We start from the raw sequence: 26,855 nt of genomic DNA, 5'->3' as shown, positions 1-26,855 counted from the left end.
ATCCTACATGGAGAAGTTATAGCATTAGGAATGAAAAGACCCCAAACAATTTAAACCTTATGGTCAAAAAAAGCAAATATGATTTCCTTATGTATGCATAGTTTTCAGTTAGGTTAACACTTTCCATTTCAAGGCCTGAATTAACTACATTTGTGATGTAAGCAGCAAACACAATATAAATATAAAAATTCGATCTTACCCAAAAAAGGAGAGGAAATACTGGACAATAACTATCCCCCCCCCTTTTTTTTAACTTTACAAAAAAATTCACTATTTTTTCTTTAAATTAGTGAGCCATAATTATTTTTAATTTTTCAAAGAATCAGAATATAATAACTGGAAAGGATTCTAGAGATTCAATTCACTCATTTTAAAAATGAGGAAACTAGGACTGAGCTTTCCTAACTCAAACTCAGGTCTCTCATGTTTGAGACCTGGCCTCTTTCTATTATACTATGTGACAGGAAAGACATAATTAATAAATTAAAAAGATAATCTAAATCCATATATTTCAAGTACAAAAGATAGGAAAATAGGATTTAAGAGCAGGAAGATCTTAGAGATCCCATAACCCAAATGCTTCATTTTAACAATGAAGATTATTTGACTCAAAGTAGAACTTTGCTACAGTTCTCTATATATAGTTTAGGTAAAAAGATTATTGACCTAAGTAAACTAAAAAACTGCCTCAATCAGTTAATAAGAATTTATCAAGTACTTACTAAGCGTCAAGCACTATGCTAAGGGTACAAAGAAAAGCAAAAACAGTCTTTGTCTTCAAAGAGTTAACATTCTAGTAGAGTGACAACATACCAACCGCTAATGACACTAGAAACTGGACAGAGGAGTAGGTGGTAAATCAGGAAAGGTCTCTCAGAGAGGTTAATATTGAAGTAAAACAAGGAAACTGAGGCAGGAGTGAGAAGAGAGAGGATTCCAGATGTAAAGGATAGTCTGTACAAAGGCAGAAGGATGAATAATGGATTGTTAAATGGGAATATCAGTAGGTCAATCGAGCTGGATCACAGAATATATGGATGGCAGTAATGTCTAAAAAGACTAGGAAGATAGGAAGAGGACCAGGTGCAAAAGGATTTACATGCCAAATGAGAATTTTATACCTGATCCCAGAGGTAATTGGGATCCATTGGAGTTTACTGAGTAGGAGGGTGACACTGTTTGACATTAGCTTTAGAACAATCTCCTGGAGAGCAGTGTGGAGAATGAATTGGAGTGGGGAGAGACTTGAGTGAGGCAGCAAGAACAATTAGAAGTTATTTGCACAGGAATGGCTAAACAAATTGCAGAATACAAATGCAATGTAACATTACTATGGTGTAAGAAATGCCCAATATGATGAATACAAAAAAGCACAGAAAGAATTGATGCAGATTGAAATATGTAGAGCCAACAAAACAAGACATACAATACAACAATGTAAATGGAAAACACCACCACCACAACACAACAAAAAACACATGTTGCAAAATTACAAAGAACAAGCATTGGCCTCAAAGAAGAGACATGATATTGCTCCCAACTTCTTTACAGAAGCAGTAGTACACAGATGTGGAAAACTGCATATATTTTCAGATGGGGGAGTGGTGGAAGAAAGGGATTACTCACTTTTGCTAATTTCCCTCATCTTCTTCCTCTTTTTCATTTAAAAATACTTTATGGTTGGTTCTCTGGGAGGAGGGAAAATGAGATGCAGGGGAAATGTAAGATGATGTAAAAACAAACCAAAAACAATGATTTAAAAAGATTATTGTAATAATCTAGGCAAAAGGCAGTGAGAACTTGTACCAGGGTGGTGGCTCTGTGAACAGAGATAAGGGGATGTACCGGAGAGAAGTTTTGAAAGCAGACAACATATGGCAATGGATTAGATGTGTGGGGTAAGTGAAAACAAGGATTTGAGGTTGACACTGAGTTTGCAACACTAGGTGACTATTTTGTAGAAGTAATTGCTTAGGTGACTTAAAAGTTCTTAGATTAAAAAAAAATTTCACTAATATAACACTCTTACCAATATCATCAGAATGACTCATATAAGTCTCTTTAAGGTTTATAAAGTACTTTATTTACAACTTTGTGAGACTTATAGCACAATGATCAATTATCCCATTTCACAAATGAGTAAATTGAGTCAGAGAAAGTAAAAGACTTGCTCAAGATCACAAATGGCATTAATAAGAATTTTCATTCAAACCTCCCAATTCCAAATGAATCCAAAGATATGTTTTCTCTAAAAATGTTAATAAAATAGAAACACCCAGTCATTAACAGTTTTTAGCTTGTCTAGGATTGTCTTTATGTAAACAAACAAAAAAGCTGGGAGGTAGTTATTTTAATACTAATATAATTTTGATATTCCAGCCTTCTTTCCCTTATATATGCTATTTGGATATGGAGCAATTCCATGACACAATCCTACAAAGATGGGACAGAAGTAATCACCTGCAGCGATTGATAATATTTTTTTTTCTGCAACAAAAATAGTTTTTAGTTAGAAATGGGAAATGGCTTATTGTTATTTGGCTTTAAATAAATCCACTACTACTAAATAACTTTAGATGACACAGATGAAATTATTCCCAAGAAGCTAGTATTAAATTCGGCTTGATTGGTTTTTTGCTTATAGACTATTATTTTATGTCTCTCCCAGAGTTTATAGACTACTGTAAGAAACTGAAGCTAAATGTATGATACACTGAAAAAAAAATAGTTAAATGCTTACTCTCTATTAAGCATTTTAATGAGCCTCCCAAAGATTGCTTGATAATGTTCCAAAGACATTAGAAAGCATGCCAATGAATGGGTACAATTATATTCTTATTTTCTTAAACTTACAAACTGAAAATTTGTTTAAATGTTTTCTTGGTTCTTTTGGTATTGGAACAATGGCATGCTCACTGTTTGTTGGCACTGACTAAAAAGCCACTGAAGCAAAGGTAAATTTTGAAAAGGGAATTTGTACTTCAAAAGGCTCTTAATTTCCTCCATGTGCACATTCACCTCCACAGCTAAAGGCAGAAGCCCCCTCCACACCAGAGAAAAACGTAGCTACGTCAAATCAATGAATGTTAAGATTTCTGGGGATGAGTTCAGGATAAAATGAGATCCATACTTATAAAGTGCTGGGCATACCTTCAAGCACTATCTATTATGTATTTTGATGGTTTACTATTGGTGTAACTAGGCTGGTCCTCAGATAACAGTCATGAGATCATAATTCAATGCCAAGAGGAGTTCCAATGATATATTTAAACTGAGGTCCTATGACTGCCTATTTGAGTATTCTCTCTGCACAATGCTTTTTCTTTAGTCTGTCCCATCACTAGGTGCATACTGCAAGCTTTGCCAAGCTGGTAAGACCTTCCAGGGCTTGTGTGTTACTAGCAGATCCTTAGAGAACCTGGAATCACTTCCACATTACACTTATGAGGCATAAAAAGTAGGGCTTTTGTGGGGTGCCCCTCAGTGATGTGCCAATTACAATTCAGTAGCACACGCATCATAGGTTTTAAGAACCTGAAAAGCACAAAGGATCATTGAATCCAAACATCTGTGTTGTGTCATGAAACTTCATAAATATATTCAGTTAGAAGGGATCTTAAGAGGTCATCAAGACCAATGCCCTCATTTAATAAATTGCAAAACCAAGGCAGATAGTGGTAAAGTAACTTGCTCAGGGTCACGTAGCTAAGTAACTTTCTGAGGCATAATATGAACTTAGGTCTTCCTGACTCAAAGTCTAGCATTCTACCAACTAGAATAATGAACCAATTGATTTGCTGAGAAATAAATTAGGTCACACACCTAAGTGGTGGAATGAGGAAGAGATCTCAGGTCTCCTGCCTCCTACCACAGTGCTTTTTCCACTACACAACTTGCCTTTTCTTCTTCTGTATATCTACTGGCAAGAAAGAAAAAAGAAAAAGAAAAAAAAACTATTTAAATGGAAGCTATTAATTTAGAAAAGCTTTTGAAATTTTTTTAAAATAATAAATGATTTCTCAAAGATTTTTCAAATCCCTGGTCCTAAAAATAGTCACTCAAGATTAAAAAAAAATGGTTCCTATCAATATATCATATCCACTAATGCAGAAGAAAGGTTTACTTGTTTTAATTTACATATTACTTTACAAAGTTTTTCTTGGATATTAATCAATTTTGAGAATTTCAGTACCAAATTAGCCTCTTTTTGAGCAAAATTACTTCTTCACTGGAGACTTCCCTTTTTATAGAATTCTGTAGATAAATACAAATTCTTCCAGCCAAGGACCTAAATTCAACAGAAGTCCCAGTGAGTTTCCCCTGAAACTTTATATCCTCCAGGAATGCTATATTGAAAATTGGGCTTTAATCCCAGTTCATTTAGACATATAGCTTCCTCATTTTCAAAACAAAGATAATAATATTGCTTGCTTAGATTACTGTTAAGAATAAATTAAAGTTACTAGTATAACCTTTTCTCAAATGGCAGTGGTTTTAATTCAAGCTCTTACCAATGGCAAATATTTTCTTTCTGTTCATCACCACTTGCCTTCAAAAGGTTTCTTCGAAGACTGTAAAATAACTCTTCTCTAGAACTACAGGAAACTCAAACTGGTTAGAACATGAATTTTAAAACAAAAAAATAAGCAAGATTTATATTATCTGACCTTTTATTGAATAGGATAAAAAGTGTTAAATGTTTTGTAGAAAGTCCTTTTAAAAGAGAAGATGTAACAATTTTAAAAAGTCAATATTTGATCTTTAAATACAACAAACCTATATTATTTGTCTCAAATTTGGAAGGCAAATGGAATCAACTATCTGAAATTTGAAAAAGTGTAAGAAATAGTCCTAAGTTATGAGAAGATAAGCCCTGTCCATTTTTTTCCTTCAGAATTCACTGGTGTAGAGAATTGCCAAAGCAATTCCCTCTACCAATGCAAATCAGTAATTCTGACATTCAGTCTTAAGAGAGTTGCCTGGGGAATTAGAAGGTTAAACGTTTTGCCCTAAGTCACATAGCTGGTATGTCATAGGCAGGATTTGAAATGAAACCTTTCTTTTGCAAGGAATGCTCATTGTACCATGCTGTCTCTCTAGACTTGCCTATAACCCTATTTTGTGACTGCTTGACAGATGTTAGATATTTTATTGTACAAAAACAGCAAAATGAAAAGTCACTAAAACATAATTATGAAACAAGGAATGTACCTTACCCTTTTGAAAAAATTGTAGTTCAAGCAAAAGTATTAATTGCCCTGTGGTTGGGAGGGAGGGAGGAAGGGAGGAAGGGAGGAAGGAAGGGAGGGAGGAAGGAAGGAAGGGAGGAAGGAAGGGAGGGAGGAAGGAAGGAAGGGAGGAAGGGAGGAAGGGGGGAAGGGAGGGAGGAAGGGGGGAAGGGGAAAAGGGAGGAAGGAAGGGAGGAAGGAAGGGAGGGAGGAAGGGGGGAAGGGGGAAAGGGAGGAAGGAAAGGAGGAAGGGGGGAAGGGAGGGAGGGAGGAAGGGAGGAAGGGGGAAGGGAGGGAGGAAGGAAGGAAGGAAGGAAGGAAGGAAGGAAGGAAGGAAGGAAGGAAGGAAGGAAGGAAGGAAGGAAGGAAGGAAGGAAGGAAAACTGTTGGTAAGTTGAATGGCTCAAAGTTACGAGCTGATGTCCCCTTGAGTGGCAGAAGAGAAGACGGGGAAAAGAGCAAAAGAAGAGGACAAGGGGGTGGGGGGGGGAACCCTTTCCTAAGAAATTTTGCTATGTATGCTAAATGATCTCAAAGGAGCTATATAATTCCTTCCCTAATCTCCTAAAATAGGGGCCACATCTGTGACTTCATTGGAATAGGAAACTATAATGAGAGCAACTGCTTCTTCTAAAGCAGGTTGGCATGTTCACTGTAATTTAAGAACTACCCAGTTTTCCTTGATTTGTCTTGCTATTGCAATAGATATCAGTGCATATTCCCTGCTTTCACCACCTAATCAGTCCATTTTCTTTGTTACACATACATATTATCTTTGATGACATCCTGTAAATAACCTCTTTGTAATACACTGAAGCCTGTTCACACCCCCAATGTATCTCTCCATGGCTCCAAAATTGAGCAATTTAAATTTTCCAGAAACTCCAATGTTCCATAATTCAGTCAAGACACAAATGGTCAAAGGATATGAATGAGCAATTTTCAGATAAAGAAATCAAAACTATCAATAATCATATGAAAAAAGTTCTAAATCCCTCTTAATTAAAGAAATGCAAATTAAAAGAACTCTGACATACCATCTTACACCTATCAGATTGGCCAATATTATAGTAAAGGAAAATGATAAATGTTGGAAGAGATGTGGCAAAATTGGAACACTAAGGCATTGTTGTGGAGTTGTGAACTGATCCAACTATTACGGAGGGTGATTTGGAACTATGCTCAAAAGGCTATAAAACTGTGCATATTCTTTGATCCAGTTAATACCACTACCTGGTTCTTAGGAAGATACAAAGCAGGCATTGAAGCAAATTGTTTATGGGATTGTCTTTGGTTGTATAGATTTTATTAATATTCATTTTGATCTTAAGATTTGTGCTTTAGTTAAATTAAAAAACAAAACTTTCATCATCAAAAAAAGAGATTAAGAGGGTACTAGGACAAAAATATTTATAGCTGCTTTTTGTGGTGGCAAAGAACTAAAAATTGGGGGGATGTTCATCAATTGGGGGATGATTGAACAAATTGTGGTATATGTTGGTGATGGAATACTATTGTGCTGTAAGGAATGATGAACAGGATGATTTCAGAAAAAGCTGTAAAGATCTACATGAACTGATACAAAGAGAAATAAGTGGAACCAGGAGAACATTGTACACAATGATGGCAATATTGTATGATGATCAACTATGAAAGACTTGACTACTTTCAGCAATACAATAATCTGGGACAATTCTGAAGGATTTATGAGAAAGAATGCTATCCACCTGCAGAGAAATAACTGTTGGAGACAGATGAAGATTATTATTTTTTTACTTTAGTTTACTTAGGTTTTTATTTTGAGGTTTCAGTTTTATGTGAGTATTTTTTACAACAATGACCAATACAGAAGTATGTTTTACATAATAATACATGTAATCCAGATCAAATTCTTATCTCTGGGAGGGGAGAGAAGACAACAATTTGGATCTTTTCATTTCAGGAAAATGTGTGTTGAAAATTATTACATGTAATTGCAAAAATAAAATCTTTGAATATTTAGTCTAGTCCTGCTTTTCCTGTTTGTTCTCTTCAAAGTCATTTCTTCTTCTTTTATCAACATTATCTTAGACTGTCTATATAGGTGGTGCTTTCACTGCCCTTGAGAGTGAAAAGTTTATCTTTCCACATAAAGGTGGCCATAATTACATGATAAAAATATAATGAAAGTCAGGTTTCCTGGGAGACATTTTGATATAATGGAAAAGAAATGGACCTGGGTTCAGATTTCAGCTTTGTCACCAACTGCCTGTGTGACTTCAGGCAATTAAACGTTCCATGACCTACTTGAGCAGAAACTATTTTTTGCATCTCTTTCTATCCCTAGAATGTAGCCTAATGACTAGCATATAGCAAACATTTAACAAACATTAGCTGTCTGAAAAAGTTGATTGGAGTATTTTGCTTTAATTAAGACTAGTCTTTTGGGGTTCTATGAAGAAAGCATGCCCTCTATGTTTAATTTCCTTCTCCTTTGTCTATATCTGAATAAAATGAAACATCAGTTCCTGAAAAAACAAACCAAAAACTTCAGTCCAATTATGTGTCATTATTTAGAAGAAAATTTTAACTCTGGAGCAGAAGGTTGACTACAGTTGAAAAATATACAAAAATTTGCTATCTGCTAGAACAAAGTACTCACCTCGGATGTTATGGAAATACCTGCACAACAAATTAACTGTTTTAATGCAATGACAAAAGCAGTTATTTCAAGTTTTAATACCTGAGTCGAGCAACTCAATAGCCCATTCTCCAAGAGGTCAAAATTTCAAAAGTTATATCTAGATCATGATAATATTAAGGATGAGAAAAAAGTAGTTATAGAAAAACATCTACCTACCTCGCTACTTATCTAATATACAGAATAAGAATAGAGGCAGTGAAGCCTTATTGTGACATGTAGTATAGAAAATAAATGACAACTAAATTTGAATTTTCTAACCATACTCCTGAAAAAGGAAAGAGGGTTAAAATTAAATGGGGAACAGGCTGGGGATGGGAAGGGAGAGAAGAGGCAGAAATCCCTTAATAGAAGTTATTAAACAAATAAGAAGTGAGAGATAACCTCCTTATAAGAATTTAAATCTAATTAAGTAATATGAAGGCAGGAGATTGGGTATAAGAATTAACTGCTGCTTGGCACTCAGCACAGTGTCTGATACAGAGTACATGTTTAAAAAATGGTTATTGACTGGCTGCTATCTGGCAATGTTATTACACTTCAGTTTTAATAGAATCAACATAATATCAATTCATCTAAAAATTATGAGACAAAAATATGTCAGCAAAATTAAATAGCAAGTAGCTTAAGTTTGTTCAGTTGGTTTTTGGTCATGATCAACTCTTCATGACTCCATTTGGGAGTTTTCTTGACAAAGATACAGAATTGGTTTGCCTTTCCCAGCTCCCTTTACAGATGAGTAAAGTGAGGAACATAGAATTATGACTTGCCCAGGATCATCCAACTTAATAAGTGTCTAAACTTGGATTTGAACCTGAGAAAGATGAGTCAGTCTTCCTGATTCCAGGCCTGGCACCTAGCTACTCAGCTTAAGTTGGATGATTCTTACCTATAACTATCAAATCAATATCATTACTTTAGTTCTAACCAAGCAGTCAGAGAGCTTTGACCACCTAACTAGAATACTTTGTTGTTTTCCTATCCTGCCTGTAAAATATTCTCCTCTTCATGATACTAAGCAGTAGTATGGATTTTCATTAAATATTTTGTTTGTATTTACCTCTTCTTTAAAATTTGAGCTCCCAATGCTTTAAAAAAATAAAACTAACTTTTTAAATTTTTGTTTGTGATCCTTATCTATTCCCATCTAATGTGCCTAACTAAATTGTTCTCATCTACCTATAATATACCAGGGTTGATTCTTTCCTCAACAACCAAAAAGACTTATTTTTCTTTTCCTGTACATGGCTGCCCCTCTGCCTGTTGAATCTTCTATTTACTTTACCCTACTCCATTTCTCTGCCAGAGTCTGCATTTCCTTTCCTTTAAAACAGAGAAACTCAACTTTTCTGTGATGTTTGGGTAATTTCCATTAATCTTCCTGTCTTTCTTCCTATAACTCTATCCTAACATTTAGTACTTATGCAAATCTTGATAAAGCCTTTATTATTTTTATGCTTGTTGATTTTGTTCATGTGTAGAATAAGTATTCATCCCTTCCCTGTGTAATCAACTAAACTGAAAACTCAGGGGGAAGGAATATAACCTTTTCATTTCCCTGAAAACCAAACTAATTTTATGCCAAGAACAACCAAATGGAAAAAGAAACTAAAACTGAGTAATTCAGACAAGAAAAAGGAACAAACTAATGCTAACAGTTTTGACCACTTATTTTCTCTATAAAACTAAGTTATTTTCCATAGGTAAATCAGTTATTTCACCTATATCACTGTAAAGTTAGGCTAAAAGTCAAATAAAGGCAGAGAAAATTAAGTTTTGGTACCTAGAATTATGTTAAACTAGAAGAATATTGTATTTTCTGGATAGAAAGAAAAGCAATGAAGTAATAAATATGTGGTCAGATAAACATTTCCCTTACCAACTCACCCACCTACACATTTAGAAAATAAAAGAATGATATTATGGTAATTTTAGGAAGACAGTTGTTTTTCTATCAGCAAAATCTCATTAAATAACCTGCACAATATTCTGGTCCACAAAATTGCTACAAGAATACCCTTGCTATGTTTATGATCCCACTTAAGCACTTAAAGACCATATTCATTAAGTTCATAGATGATGCCAAACTGAATAGGATTACTAATACACTAGAGAACAGGAAAAATATGTGTCCTTTATCAAGTTGAATGGGCACTTTAAAAGAATGGGTAAATAAACAATGGAGATCAAACCATACAGGTGAAAATGATTGTTTAACTACAAGGACAAAAGAATTTGGACATAGGAACACAAATAAACAATGCAGTGCTGTAATTTTTAAAAAGCACTTCCCTATTAGAGTGCATTAACAAAAGAATGATATAAGAGAGCCAATAACTATAATTGATGTTTTAAAGAGTTGTCTTAAAAGTATTTCCAGTATAGATTGCCATGTTTTAAGAGTTTCAAACAATAGGCTACTTCAGACCAAACCTAGTTTATAAACAGGTTATACTTTTAAGTGCTATTAAAATAATTGGCACTCAATAAATATTTATTGAAGACAGAAAAGTCAGACCTGGATAATTCTAGAAGTAATGCCCAGATTCTACTATAGAAGAATGTAGAAAATTACAATCATGCCTCTCCACCTCAAGATCTCACCAGACATAATGGAAAGCACAGGAACTCTTAATGTAGTTCATGTGGCCCCCAAAACATCTCAGTTTGTGAAACAAAGACCTTAAGAAAACTCCCCAGAAACATGGGCAAAAGGACAATGATTCACTGCCCCTTCAAAAAGAAAATTAGGGATCTTAAAAGTACATAACAATTGGAAGGGATTTAGAGATTACCAGCTAAAGTAGTAAGACTGAAAATTAAATTTAAGATGAATAATGAATGATATAGGCAAGTCTCTTTCAAAATATAACAGCAAATAGAGAATACTGACATTAACTAATATTAACCTGCTCTCTAGCTATACAACTCAGAACTATAGGAAACAGGTGACCTGGTGCTTTTTATTTCTTAATATTCTCCATATGTCCAAAAAAATCCATTGACCCTTCCAAAAGTAAACACACACACACACACACACACACACACACACACACCCCACATACATACACTATCATTAAACTTGATCTCCTTTAAACTCTTATTCTGATGCCTCATTGGAAAGTGGATATGACCCCAAAATGTCAATGGCTGCCCCAGTGGAACAAAAGCTTTTTAGGTCTTAACAAAGCTAGAAAGGTTTCAAGGATGGGACTGATGATGAACTGGTGTATGTTGTCTAAGAACCAATCTAGTTAAGTGTGGAGAGAGGCTCATTAACAGAAGGCTGGGGACCAGGTGATTAATTTTTCAGTAAAGAAATATTCACACTAATCAGTTCATGAGTCTTTCAAAGTACCTAAGCATACTTGATGAGCACACTTGTTTATCAAGCAGAAGTCAAGAAAGTAGAACAAACTCAAAACTCATCTCATGCGCTGCCCATTTAGACTCAACTTTATACACCATTGGCTTTGATCTACTAATAAGGACCAGGAAATGCATGCCAAAGGCAGTAAGCAAGAGATCATTTCAATTGCTTACCTGTTGATCTTTTTTAAATTCTTTAATTTTATCCTGCATATGAAAAACTTTGGGAATGAAAGAAATTCTTTATCAACTTACCTTATTTTTATTTCTAACAAATTTGGAATCAACAAAGTAATTAAAGTTTGGTAGACAGAGCAGGGGACTTGTCTTAGAAGTGAAATGGGGATTAAAATTTTTATTTCTATCATAGAAGAAAATAAAATATTTTTCTAATAATAGTTGGAAGCAAGACAATATTGAGACTAATAACCATGAAAAGTACTTCCAATTCTTAAATAAGAAAAACACTCTTCAATGACTGAATATAAAACAAAAATCCTATTCCTATACAAATTTAAGTGATCTGTGCTGATACACCACAGAAAAAATAAATAAAATGAAATTATATCCTACTATAAATTGAAAGACTATCTTGGCTAATACAATAATTCTCAGGGTATGCTAAAATTCAGTTTATTTATTAAGAAATAATGTGTCCCAGACTAGTAAGAAAAAAAAGAAAAGCATCAGTCATTAGGTTTGGGTTTTAAGCCTAACTCATAAATGCAATGATAATTTAAAATAAAGCTATATACTTCTATAAAAGGCAATTAAAGATATACAGTAAAAAATATTTTCGTACTTTAATAATGAAATGAGTCAATGGCAATGAAACTGAGCCCCCCACAAAGAGGGACTAAACATTGTACAATGAAAGCAGTGGCTGGAAATACTTATACAGCCAAATTATTGTTAGTTTTCAAAAGAGCCAATTTACTCTGATAATTCTTCTATTGAGAACTAGAAATCAGCAGCCAATGGCCTCACTTCCGAACCAAAAACAAAAAAAAGAGATGTGATTTCAGTAATAAATAACAACAGTGGACCTTGAAGGCATGAACTTTAATCTCTTTATTGTTAACCAATGAATGTTATCCAAAATAGTAGATGTAATTGTAGTTTAATTGAACAACACAAAATCATGATGCTAAGCTCTCACTAAGGGCAAAAAGCATAATGTAAGCTTATTTTATGAAATAATTATTAATATATTCTTAACATGGCTGCATGAGCATGTGCTCTCAATGGTGATTGAGAAGCTGCACTGCTTTGATCATTATGAAAACCCAAATTACAAATAGTTGTTCCTGTTTTAGAAAATTTAACATAAGTTTCATAAATGGATCATATCCATCCATTTTAATTGAAATCTAAATATTATAGATTGTGAACAGCAATTATAACCAGTTCAAATCTATATATTATAGATTATGAAAAGTAACTATAACCAGTAATTTTTTAACATTGATATCAAGCTAACAAATCAATGTTGATGCATTTATTTCAAGGGGAGAAAAAAAAACAAGAATCCATTGGAGATATACTATTTTACTACTATGGCAAAACTTTGGAAAATTGGAATGAATGCTCATGCTCAGTGCACCAAACTTAGGATCTATCAATGTTCCTTTGAAGTATTACTGCTGCACTAAAGGAACGCTCTCTTCCAGAAAGCAAAAGCTTTTTAAGCATGTGCACCAACCACATTTTTGCATACTAGTCATCTCAAAGTTAACCAGCTATCTTTAATCTCACAAAGCTAAAACATATTAAATACAACTTCTGCTTATCATGATGTCTGCTCAAATTAATCCTTTTAAAAGAGCATAAATAAAAAAAGAAAAGAAAGCACAAGAGAACTATTCATGTATACTTTGAACTTACTGTGCTTGGAGAAATGGTTAATAAAATGGCAATATTAATAGATAAATGTAAGCTTGAGTGCATAATACCAAACGGAAGGTAGCTGAACCACCCTCAGAGAAAATAAGGCTTCTTTCCCTCCTTTACTCCAAATATGGGCACTTTACAATGAAGAAAAACAATTTAGGCCATGCTAGTTTTTAAGATTACTTCAGTAGGACATAATTAAAATTAATATAAACTGGATGCATAACACACTAAAACATGATTAACAGTTGAATTGCTGTTGTCTTCTCATTAACAAACTTAGAAAAACAAACGTAATGATTCAGCTACTAAGTATGCCTAAATGATTATGAAATAATTGTGCCAAGAAATTAAGCTATAAATTTTCTTAATTTAAAACAAGGGCAGCATTTCCCCTCCACTGATTGATTGATTGATTCATTCATTCATTCACTCTCACTCTCTCTCTCTCTTGCTCTCCCTCCCTCACAAACATGTGACACCCCTCCAAAAAGAGTATACCAGTAAGAGCTTACAATTGTAATACAAATCAAAAACTTTTACAATTTGACTCAACAAAAAGGCAGTTAAACAAGGAACAATACAAAATCTCCTGAAGAAAAAGGAAATCTTTTTCTGAGGAAGCCTCCTTTTTGATCTAAAAGAAATCACTCTGAATTATTAAACATATAGCATCCATAGTCAACTTTATATGATTTTTGAAAGACCAGTAATCATGTAATAGTGGTGAGGTAGTATACTACTTCCCCCTGCTTTGGGACTGATGTTTTCATATGCTCTCTTGCCAGACAGGTCCAGGTTTTTGTCAGTTTAAATAAATTATCAGTAAAAATATATCTTTTTTTTTTAAGTAAGGCATATCTAAAGAGCAATATTATTCAAGCCTTTCAGTAGTCCATTTATTTTGTAGGTAGTTTTCCATCTATAAGTTCTCTTTTAGATCTACCACCTGCTATCTAGACCTTTGTGAACTAGTAGGCAAAGAAAACCATCAAAAGATAACAGGATATGAAAACCAAACAATTTGTATAGGAAGAACTTAATAAAAAATAAGATATATCTAATGTCTAGTGATGAGGATAAACTTGAATTGTTTAGAAAATAAACAGCTACATACCACACCACTCAGATATGGTCTTTTATATGATTCATTTGCATTCTTTATATATTGGGCCACCTACTCTCATTCATAAAAAAAAAAAACTGAGGTCAATTATTTGTATAAAGGCATAACTCTGGACATGTATGTGGCAAAAAGTATAATGAGCATCAAAGGAAAAGTATAGGTAGGTGGAAGATTGAATGAGTGAAGGAATGCTAAAATATATCAAAGAATAAAGGGAAAGGGAAAGGAAAAAAATGGACTGCCTTATCTAAACACTGATGAATCCCCACTGCCAGAATCTTTTTAATTCTCAAAGTGCTGGGATTAGACATAAACATTTGTCAGTCATTCTTGTTAGTGTTAATTTTCAAATGGAAAAACAACAAAAATGAAAAATATGACAGGTGATGGAACATGCTTCCTCATTCCTCAGACAAAAAGAGAAAAGAAAACAAATACCAAGCATAATGTCATACTGCCTTAATGTTGAATAGCTTCCCTTAAATTTGTCTTTTTAACCATCGCAGTCAAACTGGTATAAGTGCTTTGGCAAGGTGGGATGCAATCCATCAAATATGCAAAGGCCTGCTTTTCTCTGTTGGTGGTTCAACTTATGAAGAATATATATGCAAAAATAACAGCTCTCACATTGCTTCAAATTCATCAATACGTTGTTTTGTATTGCCTTGTCGAATCTGCCGCAGAGTCTTGTACTTATCACGGCCTGCTTTAACATTTTCAGCATGAAGTACATCATTTTGTGTTTTCTTTGTTTCATCTCTGGCTTGGGCTAATTCTGAACTTAATGCCTATATTAAAAAAGAGATGCATATTTACTTTTAAAAATGTATTAACAAAACTTACTACTTATTTTTGCTATCTTAAAACTATATGTCAAAATCCTTGGCTTTTCACCTGAAAGAAAAGTTTACAGTTAAGTATTGTTAACATAAATTGCTGCACTAGTTTGCATATTCTCTTTCCATTATCATGCAGACCCTTGGGTGAGGGGAAAAAATGATTTTATAAATGATTTGTGGCAGGATAATAGCCCCTTCTACAATCTACATTTTGAGTCTGACCTAAATGGCAAATGTTCAATGAAATATGAAAAGTCACTTAAATAAAGAGATGAAGTGACTCAGGTTTTCTCAACCTCCTCAGGTAATAATAAGATAGGGTTGTATATAAGTCTAAATTTTCCTGTTCTTTTCATTTACATCCTAAATCTTTTTTTTAAAAAGTTTTCCATTTTGTTCCTCATTGTAATGATTATGGACCAATGCTATTTTGACATGTCACATCTGCAGGAGAAAAACATTTTTACTAAAGTAGATTTTTGTTTTACCTATGGAGACTTTTGAAGTGATTACTATTTAAATAATCCTTTTTCACTAATTGCATTTGATTCTTTTACAGATGCTTTAATCTCTCTTCCATATTAAAAAATTCAGAAAACAAATAAATTAACTAAAAGCAGAGTTTAAAGAAGCACAATGGACAAGCAATAGTCAAATTTTCAATTTTGATCCTAGTTATTGTTACATCTCCCTATTAAAATGGAAACTCTATGACGGCTGGGATCTCATCTAATTTATACCTGGATATCGTCCTAGCATCTAGCTGACACCTCCTATGGAATGTATTTAATCTATCTGTTCTAAAATGTAAAGAGAAACAGAATTGTCATTCCTTTTAATTTAAAAAAACTGATTCAAAAGGCTTTGAGATCATATAATATTTTTAAAGTAATTATACTAGAAGGTCCTCACATTAGTTTCACAATTATTCTGTTACTATCTGAAATGAAAGCTAAATAAAATAATTTTAAAACAAAGCTTATTTATATATTGTCAAACTTTTAAAAGAGTAAGCAATATTTATTCCCTAGTGACTACTAGGTTAAAAAGTGCTACTGATCTGTTACATTGGTATACACATATATAAATTAATCCTAAATCTTTACATTAAATTTGCCAGTATAGGATCAAGTAATAGGTAAGTAATCAGAATGCTAGCCAGTGTTAAAAAGAATAGGCAAAAAGCTTACAAATTTATTTCTGAAAATGTCAATCTTAAGAAAATAAATGACATACATATAAACTTTAGCTCTAATTTTAACATATTAATTTGATACCTGTAATTGTTTCTTCACACGTTCGTTTTTCTGTGTTTCTGTAACACGCTCTTCCTCACTTCTATGGTTCAAAACACCATCATTAGACAGTTCAGCACTAGCTTCAGCATTATTCTCATCATGTTCATCATGTTCATTCTCTGTTGGAGGAATGACTGGTGGTGGAGGAGGTGGAGGAGGGGCAGACATTACAGTTTTCAATTCTTCTTTGGTCTTTTCCAAATCTTCTTGGGCTGCAAAAGCCTGAACATTAGAGACAAGTATAAATATCCCTGAGCCTCATGAAACATAATATATTTAGTGCAAAATTCCATCCAAAGGGTATGACAAATAGTACTAATAGGTTTAATAGAGCTATATTATTTTTGTAAATCAGTTTAATTGTAAAAATTACAAACGAAATTCAAGCAGCTAAAATAGAAACAATATTAATGAATAAAGGGAAATTGCTTCTAGTAACAATTTATTTTTCCATAGAAGTTATGGGATTACTAAATTCAGATGTATTTTTATTACTTTGTCATGTAACATTGGAACATGTAATAAAAAAATTTTTTTATTACTTTGTGTTGCCATTCTGAAGCTTCCTCTTCTTTTTTCTTCTTGGCTTCTTCTAAAAGTGCTATCTTGGCAGTGAATTCAGCAAGTTCCGCTGCCTAAAATAAAGTTCATAATTAAACAACACTAAAAATACCCTAACAATGTATGTTCAATCATTTTATTAACTATAGGATCAACACAACCTTTCACATATTATAAATAAACTACTTAGGCAAACTTTATCTTGATATTTTTCCATCATTCAAAATAAGAAATGAATATTTCCTGAGATCAGAATGTTGAGCAAAATGATTTGTAAAAGAAAAAGTACTAGGTAAACATGATCTATTATTATTCTGACATATATCATCATTTTAAAATGTCTCACAAATCTTTACAATGAACTTGGGTGAATTAGTCCACGTGTTATCTGCTTTTACTCTGTTATACAAATGGAAATATCAAAAGTAAATTTTAGAAGCATGTTTCACAAAATAAACAATTAAATTGCATGGTGAAGGACAAATATAGTAAGTTTTGAAAGCCCTTGGGCTCCCCAGAAGAAAAACTAAGAGTAATAAATAATCTCACAAAAATTTAATTTAGTCAGAATTAAGATTTTTCCCTAATGTTTTTACTATTGAGTTAATCTTAAATGCACCCTTTTATCACCATTTTGTTGTTGTTCAGTCATGTCTGAATCTTCCTAACCTTATTTGAGAACAAAAATAATGGAGTGATTTGCCATTTCCTTCCCCAGCTCATTTTATAGATAAGGAACTAAGAAAAAAGGAGTTAAGTGATTTGCCCAGGGTCCCACAGCTAGTGTCTGAGCCAGATTTGAAATCAGGAAGATCAGTTCTCCTGACTCCAAGCCAGGCCTCTATCAGTTAAGTCAACTAGCTTCCCTTTCCTTATTTTACATGGGGATAACTGAAAGTAAGGAAGCTAAGTGGTAGAGTTATATGTTTTTGTTTCTTTCCTAGTACTTTCCAACTTAGTAATACTAAAAACATTTTACTTTACTTAATAAAGTAAACAAATATCAATTTTCTCACTAGCTGTTCTTGATTTTTCATCTGGTCAGCTGCCTGCTTAGCTAGAGCAGCCTTGGCTTCCTCTGCAGCTCGACGCTCCTTCTCCAGCCGTTCTGCCTCTTCTTTTGCTCGCTTTCGTTCCTGGTCCAATTCTAGGGCTCTTCTAGTCTGTTCTTCAAGTTCTGTCAAGTAAATGTTAGCAAAGTAAGTAGAGTATAAATCATTCTACCTAGTTTAGTGAAAAATCCCAAACTGTAACCTGGATTATAGATCACTAGATTTATCAAAAGAGATCACCAAGACAATGATTCTCCTTGAATGTGAGGAAGGTCCCCTGCATAGAAAATCATCTGTATTTGTTAAAATGGTAGGATTGAATGAGATTTTTTTAAAAAGGAGTGTTAGAGAAAAATATTTAAAAAGACAGGCCCTTCAAAAATACCTCCTTCATATCAAGGAGCTGTATAATTCTATTAGTTCATAATAACCAAAGTGTCCATTTAGAGTCCCTTTTGAAATTAAAATTCCCTAGCTTACATAAACTTCCTATACAGTGTTAACACTTTGAAAACTGGAACTATTTTGTTTGGGTCTTTGTATTCTGAGACACAAGCATTCTTCCTACCTATTTGGTTGCTGCTACTCAATCTCTTTCTATTTCATTCTTCTAGGATATGCTCTTAAACTGTTGGTTTACCTCAAAGCTCTATCCTAGACCCTCTTCTATTCTCCATACTCCAACACCATTTGAGGTGAGCTCCTTCTCTTCCACTTAAACAACCTCAATCTCATCATCCATTCTCTTCTCTTCCCTCCCCAATCTCTAACAAAAAGGTAGCCATTGTATACTTGATTCCTTCTCTTCCTGCCTCCTCCAGCAGATTGCAACCTCAATCACCCTCTTTTTCTCAAATCCTTCTATACTGCCTTCAAAGATGTTCATGTTTCCCCCTTCCAAAAACACCTTTGCTAGATACTATCATCTCCTCAATCTATTGTTATAAATTTCTCCTCTTTTGAACTCCTTGGGGGGAAAAAAGACTACATTCACTGCCTCCATTTCCTCTACTAAACCCTTTGCAAAGTGGCTTCTAAATTCATTACTCAAATGAAAGGGCTCTCCCAATGGTACCAATCATCTCTCTCATTTAAAAAACAAAACAAAACAACAAAAAAAAAACAAAACCCTTACCTTCTGTCTTAGTATTAATTCTAAGATAGAAGAGCAGTAAAGGCTAGTGACTTGACTAGGGTAACCCAGCTAGGAAGGATCTGAATACAGATTTGAACTCAGTTCCTCCTGACTCCAGGCCTGGAGCTCTATCCACTGTTCAATGATCTCTTAATTGCTGGCTACAGGTGATGCTCTTTTCTCAATCCTGAACCTTCTTGATCTATCTGTTGCACTTGAAACTATTAACCATCTTCTCCTAGATGCTCTCTTTTCTCTATGTTTGCATGACACATCTCATCTAGTCTACCTCCCACGTATATGACTGTTTTCCATTTTCTTTGCTACCTCATAAGCCATAATGTGAATCCTAATAGTGGGTGTTTCTCAATATTTGGTTTGGGGCTCTTTTAGGTTCTCCATCTACATTTTCTTGGTAAAATAATCAGCACCTATCATTTCTAAATACCTATGAATCTCAGATCTATATTTCTAGTCCCACACTCTCCCTTGTACTTCAGGACCCACATCAACAACTAACCTCCTATGGGACATTTCAAACTGGATTTCCCAGAAATATTTTTAACAATATATATATAAAACCAAACCCCTATATTCTGGCTCATAATTCTTCCAATCTCCCATTTTTGTGACCTCAGTATTATCCTGGATTCTTACATCTGACATATCTGATATAATAATGTGCCTTTCTCCCAAACCACTTGTACATGACTACTTTGTGTATGTTTTAAATTTAATAAACACATTTTAGTTTGTGCTTGTCTTCCCAATTAAAATCTGAGTTCCCTGTGATTTAGGGTTTCGAGGTTGTCTTTGGGATTACATCCAGAGTTCCTGACACATAGTTAAGGACTTAATAAATTCTCCACTGGTGGATGACTTCATTAGTCACATAGTTTTAATGATCTTCTCTGCTTCATTGACAGATCTATAAATTCTGTTCTATTCTCTTCTGAGTTTCAGTCTTACATTCCCAACTCCCAATTATTTATTTAAAACTAGAAGCATCTCAGACTCCACAGGTCCAAAATGGAACTCATCTTTCCCCCCAAAAAAGCCCATCTTCATGTGAGCTTCTTGATGTTTGTCAATGGCTAAGATATCCTTCTAGTCACCCAGATTTGCAACTTTGGTACTGGTATTATCCTTGATTCTTCACTTTCTGTCACCCTACAAACTAAAATCCTGGTCAAATCTCATTATTACCTCCACAAGATGTCTCACATCCATTTCTTTCTTTCTATTCACATTATCACAGGTCTTGTTCAGGTCACCATCATCTCCGGCACAGAATATCATAACAATCTCCTAATTTGTCACCCCACCTTCTCTAATCCATCCTCTAGAGTTACCAACATGATTTCCTAAAAGATCTAGCCAAAGGAATACTCTCTCCCTTTTGATCTATCTTTCATGTATCTCTTGCACATAATTTATCTAGTTACTTTTCTTCCCACACCCTACTTGGTCAAAGTATCAGGGCATATTTTTTTCTTAGGTAAAAATCAAACTCCCTAACCTGTTCAAGGTTCCCCACAGTATGACACCTACATACCTTTCTGGTTTTATCTCATATTGCTTCCTTTGACATTCCAAGCCAAATTGGACTTGTCTCAATACATACTGCATTTTCTTGCTTTGATTGTTTTGTGTGCATGAGAATTTCTCTTTCCCCCCCTCATTACCTATTTAATTCCTATTCATGCTTTAAATTCTAACTTGGAAATCATCTCTGAAACTTTCCTTGATCTACTATAGAAGAGATAGTAAAAGTATTCCTTAACCTTCTTGATGTATTTGATCCCACTGTGTACTCCTTCCTACTAGATGTTTTCTCTTCCCCTGACTTTAGAAATTTTTCTGATACTTCTCTAATCATTATTCCTCTGTCTCTTTTACTGGATCCTCATCTTCTTGATCCCTGAGATAAAGGAGGTATTCTTGAAGAGCCTGTCTTTTGTCATATTTTTTTCTATGTATATACTCTTCGTTTAAAAAATCTCATTCAGGGGCAGCTGGCTGGCTAAGTGGAATGAGAGCCAGGCCCAGAGACAGGAGGTCTTGGATTCAAATTTAGCCTCAGAAACTTCCTACCTATGCAATCCTGGGCAAGTCACTTAATCCCCATTGCCTAGTCCTTACCATTCTTCTGCCTTAGAACCAATACCCAGTATTGATTCTAAGATGGAAGGGTTTTAAATAAAAATAAATTAATTTTAAAAGTTCATTCACTCCAACCACTTCAACTAATACATGTGACCCTCTCTCTATGCAGGTGATCCCCAATCCATACTCCAAACCAACATCCCCAGTGATTGTCCAGGAAATATACTAAATGCTCTATAAACCCTCAAATGAAATGTGTCTAAAATAAAACTTTTGACATTTCCCTTCTATCTTGTCTTCTGACCCTGCTGTTTGTCATAATTATTTATACTCCTTTGTTCACAACCTTAGAGATATCTTTAACTTTTAATTCCCAAGACCTATTATTTGATTGAGAGACAATATATGCCAAGTTGCAACCTATATGGCATTTATTATAATTTCCATCTATGCAACTTCTCTTAGCATCTCTCTACTCTCTTCTCATTGCTACTACCTTATCTGAGATCCTTATTACTACTTGCTCAACCATTGAGAATAGTTTCCCAAAAGATATATGGTGAATTTCTGATCACGTTATTCTCCCTATTTAATAAACTCCAATGCTTCTATCACCCTAAGAAAAAATACTGTATAAACTCCAATTTGGTTATACTACAGATCATAAGAAAAGTAATATATATTAAAGTTAAAAAGTTAAATTGAGGCCATATTGTGAAGGGTTTTATAAGTATTACAACTTTACCTACAATTTGAACTGTTCCATGAATCCAAGTATTTATTAATTCGGAATTGTGGGGCAGCAAGGTAGAACGGTGGATAGAGAACCAAGCTTGGAGTTGGGAGGACCTGAGTTCAAATCTAGATTCTGACATTTTCTAGTTGTGTGACCCTACTCAAGTCACTTATTCTCAATTGCCTAGTCCTTAGTAGTCTTCTGTCTTAGAACTGATACTAAGGCAGAAGGTTAAGAGTTTTTAAAAAAACAAGAATTATCTGCATTTTAGAGAAAATGCATTATACCTTACCCAAATAAATTTTTCTATATAAGGTAAAATTTCAGTGATAATTCCTTTCATTCCCTTTCATATTTCTAGATCATGACTGATACAAATCAATGTAGACTGATGAATTATAAAATTTTAGTTAGATGGGATGTGGCAGTACAAATATTGGGGAAAAAAAGAATCATGCTATATTATATCTGATTGATAACCTCTGTTTGAAAATTTTCAGTGAGAAAGAATACACACTCTCCTCATGAGACTGGAAAGTACAAATACTTGAGACTTGAAGGTCAATTAGGGGGTAACAGTTAAGGTTAAAGACAAAAAGGTCCCTAACTAGGATTACAACTATCTAAACAGAGAAATGGATGGATGTAAAATAAGTTGCAACAAGATTTGGCAATTGATTGGATAAGGGGAATTGAGGAGAGGAAAAGTCAAGAATGACTAGAAAACTACAAACTTGAGTGATAAAAAAAAATAGTGGTGCTCTTGACAGCATTAAGGAAGTTAGGAAAGGAAATGTTTTTTTTTTAGAGAAAATAAGTTCCATTTTGAAAATAGTAAAATTTAGGCAGCTATCAGACATCTAAGTGAAGATGTCCATCAAGGAGTTGGCAAAATGTTACTTAATGCTCAAAAACAAGATTTAAGCTAGATATGCAAATCTGAGTCACTTGCATAGAGATGAATACTGAGCCTATGGGAGCTAAAAAGCTCCCATAAGAAAACATAGCAGAAGAAACCCCATCAAAAAGTTCCCTAGGCTACTCTCATGAGAGTATAAGATGGAAAATTATGAGACTGGCCATAAATTACAGTGTCTATGCAGGAGATAATGGTGATCTGAACAAGAGTTATGATAATGTGAATAGAAAGAAAGAGATGGATGTGAGACATCTCATGGAGGTAGTGATGAAATCTGGCCAGGATTTTAGTTTATAGGGTGACAGAAAGTGAAGAGTCGAGGATAATACCAGTACCAAAGTTGCAAATCTGGGTGACTAGAAGGATAGTGTAGATTTTATCAGAAGGAACAACATATACACCTATAAGGAAATGCAAAAAGATTGAAAATAATCAGAGAGGAAGAGAAATAGCAGATGGAGTACTCAAGAAAGACTATGTAGGAGGAACTATCTAAAATGAATTTTGAAGAACTCTTAAGGCAATAAGGAGATTCCAAGCATTTAGAAAAGCCTGTACAGAGGCACAGAGGTAGGAGATGGGATATTATATATGAATAACAAGTGGTCCATATAACTCTGAACTTTAGCATTCCCTTACAGAGTTGTACAATACTTTTATATTCATCCTCTTGTTAACTATCCTTGCTTTCATCTTCAGTATATATCTCTTAAAATTTTGTTTGTTCGTGAGTTCTCTTTGTATCTAAAGTGGTCTCTTAACAGAACTCCCATTTTTCCTCATGAATAGAATTATTACTTTTGTTTCTTCAGTTCCTGAGAGCTTCCCATTCCTTCTGGGATGACTCTCCTTATAGAATTTTACTACATGAGATATTATATATCTTTCCTCTGAACCTGCTGAAATCTTCCCTCTAAAAATCTAGAATGTGTGTTAGACTATGTCTGGTATTCCTCTACTCTATATTGAATTCTAAGCGATAGCGGTCACCTACCCCAAGCTTCCTATCATTTCCATATCAGCAGACAGTTTGTTGGTGAGAATCAGATCCAAACTACAAACTCCTTTTGTTGTTTCATTTACCTTTTTGGAGGATAAAATTACTGTGTGGTTATAAGTTCATTAAACTGTTTAAGTTAGGAATCATCCATATAATTTCCCAAGAGCTTTCTTTGTTTTTTTTTATATGCATTCGTCACTTAAAATTCAAGGTTTATGACTAGTTCCTCATATTCTCATAAAATACAATAAAACATTCTGTATAAAGTTGGTGTTCCAAAACATTTTAATAGCTGAGTTTATAGTACTTTACTGTATTGTATTGAATCTATAAGTCATCACTGATGACTACATAAACAATATATAGTCTAATTTTATAAACTGTTAAATCTGTCCTCAAAACAACTATTTAGTTATTTGCCTCAGGAAAACAGTAACTTAATAAAATAATTGAAATCCAAATTCTCCTAAATTATCTGCCACAAAGGGCAAAAGACAAGAGTGGATAGATATTTAATATTTATTTTCTTCTCTTACATGACACTTGGTTCCCAAATCTGTAAAATGTTGTTTGACTAAGTAATCTTGCACATTTCTTCCCCTAAGATTTTACTCTTCTCAACCAAGTTACATCATTACTAAGGAAGGTTTTTAAAACATAGATGGCTTAAAAGTATGGTAAAAGGAAGCAATCATATGAGAAATAGATATCATTTCACTTAAAAGGCTAGAAAATGTTTGAAATTATAGTTAATAAAAGCTACTAAGATCAATGGCAATTATACTAGCAAGCATTATCTAGAAAAAGTAGCATACTAAGATATTTATTTTGCTGTGGTATAAATGACTAGGCAGGAGATGGCAGAAGTAGTATTGCTAGGTACAAAACGTATTGAATATATAGGGGAAAAAGTTCTTTATGAAATCATAACCCTTTATAAAATGTAGTTCCCAGATCTGTACCTAATAATCCAGAGGACAATGGAGAATTGAATTGGTTCACCAAGGGGATAAGACAGGAAGGGAAGAAATAATAGCCTCCAGTGTGGTGGTGTGATCACCTTTGAGAGCACTGAGGAGTCAAGGGATTGAAGATCATGGTTAGGATGAAAAACAGTGAGATCATAAGGTAGACGGAGAAGTGAAATAATAACTGGCTATTACTGGATAATGGAATTTCAGTGTTTATGAACAAAGAAGTTGTATATTTGTGGGTGATGGTGAAAACAAAGCTATGACCATCTCTATATGTGGCTCAGGTAGGAAGATGGAATAATAATGAGAAATGATAGACTGAGGAATTGAGAATTACAGTGTTTGAAGGAGTATCAATATGTATGCTGAAAACCCTTAATAAAAGCACACACTATCATCCTGAGGAGTCAGAACTCACCAAGGACCAGTAGATGAAAGAAGTAAAAAAGGAAAAAAAATAAGACAAAAGTAAGTTTTCTTCCTACAAAACAGGTATTCCAGAGAGCACAGTGGAAAGGCTGGATAGCTTAAAAGTGGGCCAACTGAGGATGTGGAGGAGAATGTAGGTTGACAGGGATGAGCATAAGGGAGTGGACAGTGGGGGAAGGAGAACAGAGATTAAATGGCAACTGGGAGAGTATAACCAGGTGAGCGTTTATTAATCACTGAGCCTTAAAAAACATATGTAAAGCATTTAGCAATGCTTAAGGGAGGCTTTAAGTGGCCATGTAAATAACAGCAATTATTATTTCCCTCTCTATTTTTATACACTAACTTCTTAAAGGAAAAAAAAACTTTACTTTTTGTCTTTGAACTAATACTAAATATCAATTCCAAGGCATAAGAGCAGTAAGGGCTAAAAACCTGGGAAAAAGTGACCTGCCCGGGATCACACACACACATGGTCTGAAGTCACATCTGAACCCAGGCTTTCCATCCAATGAGCCACCTAGCTGCCCCCTACACAAACATGTTTCTACAGTTAAGGGGGAAAAAAAAAGAAAAAGGCCACTCAGCAAAAAAGAAAAGCCATATTAATAATACTAAAGACTGAGAATTATGAAATAATAATTTAGATATTAACTCAAAATAAAATTACTCAGAATTTCTCATACTCAGTATATCTGATGATTATATAGATATGAATATACTATATACCCTCAATGATCTACTATGTACAAAATGTCATGTGCTGAATATATAAAAACAAAAACAGAAGAGTCCTTGCCTTCATGGAAATTAACTTCACAACTGATTTTATAAAATAGTTTCATTTGTGAGATAATGGTGTTAAATAAATTTTTAATTAATATTCTTTATTATGTCCAGCTCTATATACTTGGGAATTTTTCAGAATACCTAATCTATAAAAAAAGGGTTATTCTACACCTCTGAATTCTTGTCAAATCCAAATATGATTTTATACTGATTTCTCTTTTCCTAAGTAGCAAGCTAGGTGGTGCAATGGAAAATCAGAAATTCTAAGCCTTAAGAGACTAACTGCTCTGTGACCCCAGGCAAGTCAGTTCACTTCTGTCTGTCTCAGTTTTCTCAGTTAAAATAAAGATAACAACAGCAACTGCTTCCCAAAGTTGTTATGAGGATCAAATGAGGGAATATTTGTTATAAAAAGCTTAGCATAGTGCCTGACATATAGCAGGTGCTATATAAAGACTTCTTCCCTTTCCTTACCCTTCCTTATCTCTCAAATTCAATTTCTTGTCTTATACCTCCCAGACAACTATCACAAATGTTCTTTTCTACTTTTATGGCACTACTACAACCTTAGTTCAGGATCTAATTTTCATCCACCTGGACTACTGGTTGAAATATCCTCCTTACAGGTATTCCTACCTTCATACTGCTGCCAGAATAATCTTCCTTATTTATAGCTCTGGTCATGTCATTCCTCTGTAAATATCTTCAGTGGCTTCCTATTGAC

At 34.0% G+C, this 26,855-nt stretch overlaps 1 protein-coding gene across 8 annotated transcripts in view; it reads right to left on the bottom strand.

Annotated features, from left to right (window-relative positions):
- The window catches only part of RDX (radixin), a 141,833-nt gene that overhangs the window by 13,014 nt on the left and 101,964 nt on the right, over positions 1–26,855 (bottom strand). For 5 of the 8 annotated variants that reach the window (XM_056794427.1, XM_056794425.1, XM_056794428.1 and 2 more), the window contains 5 exons: positions 18,008–18,168; positions 16,973–17,065; positions 16,410–16,652; positions 14,921–15,081; positions 3,850–3,916 (listed from right to left, as the gene is read on the bottom strand). In XM_056794427.1, coding sequence (XP_056650405.1) covers positions 3,865–3,916; positions 14,921–15,081; positions 16,410–16,652; positions 16,973–17,065; positions 18,008–18,168 — 710 coding nt within the window. In that variant the 3' untranslated portion in view covers positions 3,850–3,864. Of the gene's footprint in view, positions 1–1,626; positions 1,689–3,849; positions 3,917–14,920; positions 15,082–16,409; positions 16,653–16,972; positions 17,066–18,007; positions 18,169–26,855 lie in introns of those variants that run through there. The other 3 variants (XM_056794430.1, XM_007494866.3, XM_056794431.1) reach the window with 2 other exon arrangements.

Source organism: Monodelphis domestica, chromosome 4 (genome assembly GCF_027887165.1).
Source record: "Monodelphis domestica isolate mMonDom1 chromosome 4, mMonDom1.pri, whole genome shotgun sequence".
In the NCBI taxonomy this organism is placed as follows: domain Eukaryota; kingdom Metazoa; phylum Chordata; class Mammalia; order Didelphimorphia; family Didelphidae; genus Monodelphis; species Monodelphis domestica.
The sequence above is the reverse complement of the archived record's forward strand: the minus strand, read 5'-3'. Positions and strand labels throughout refer to the sequence as shown.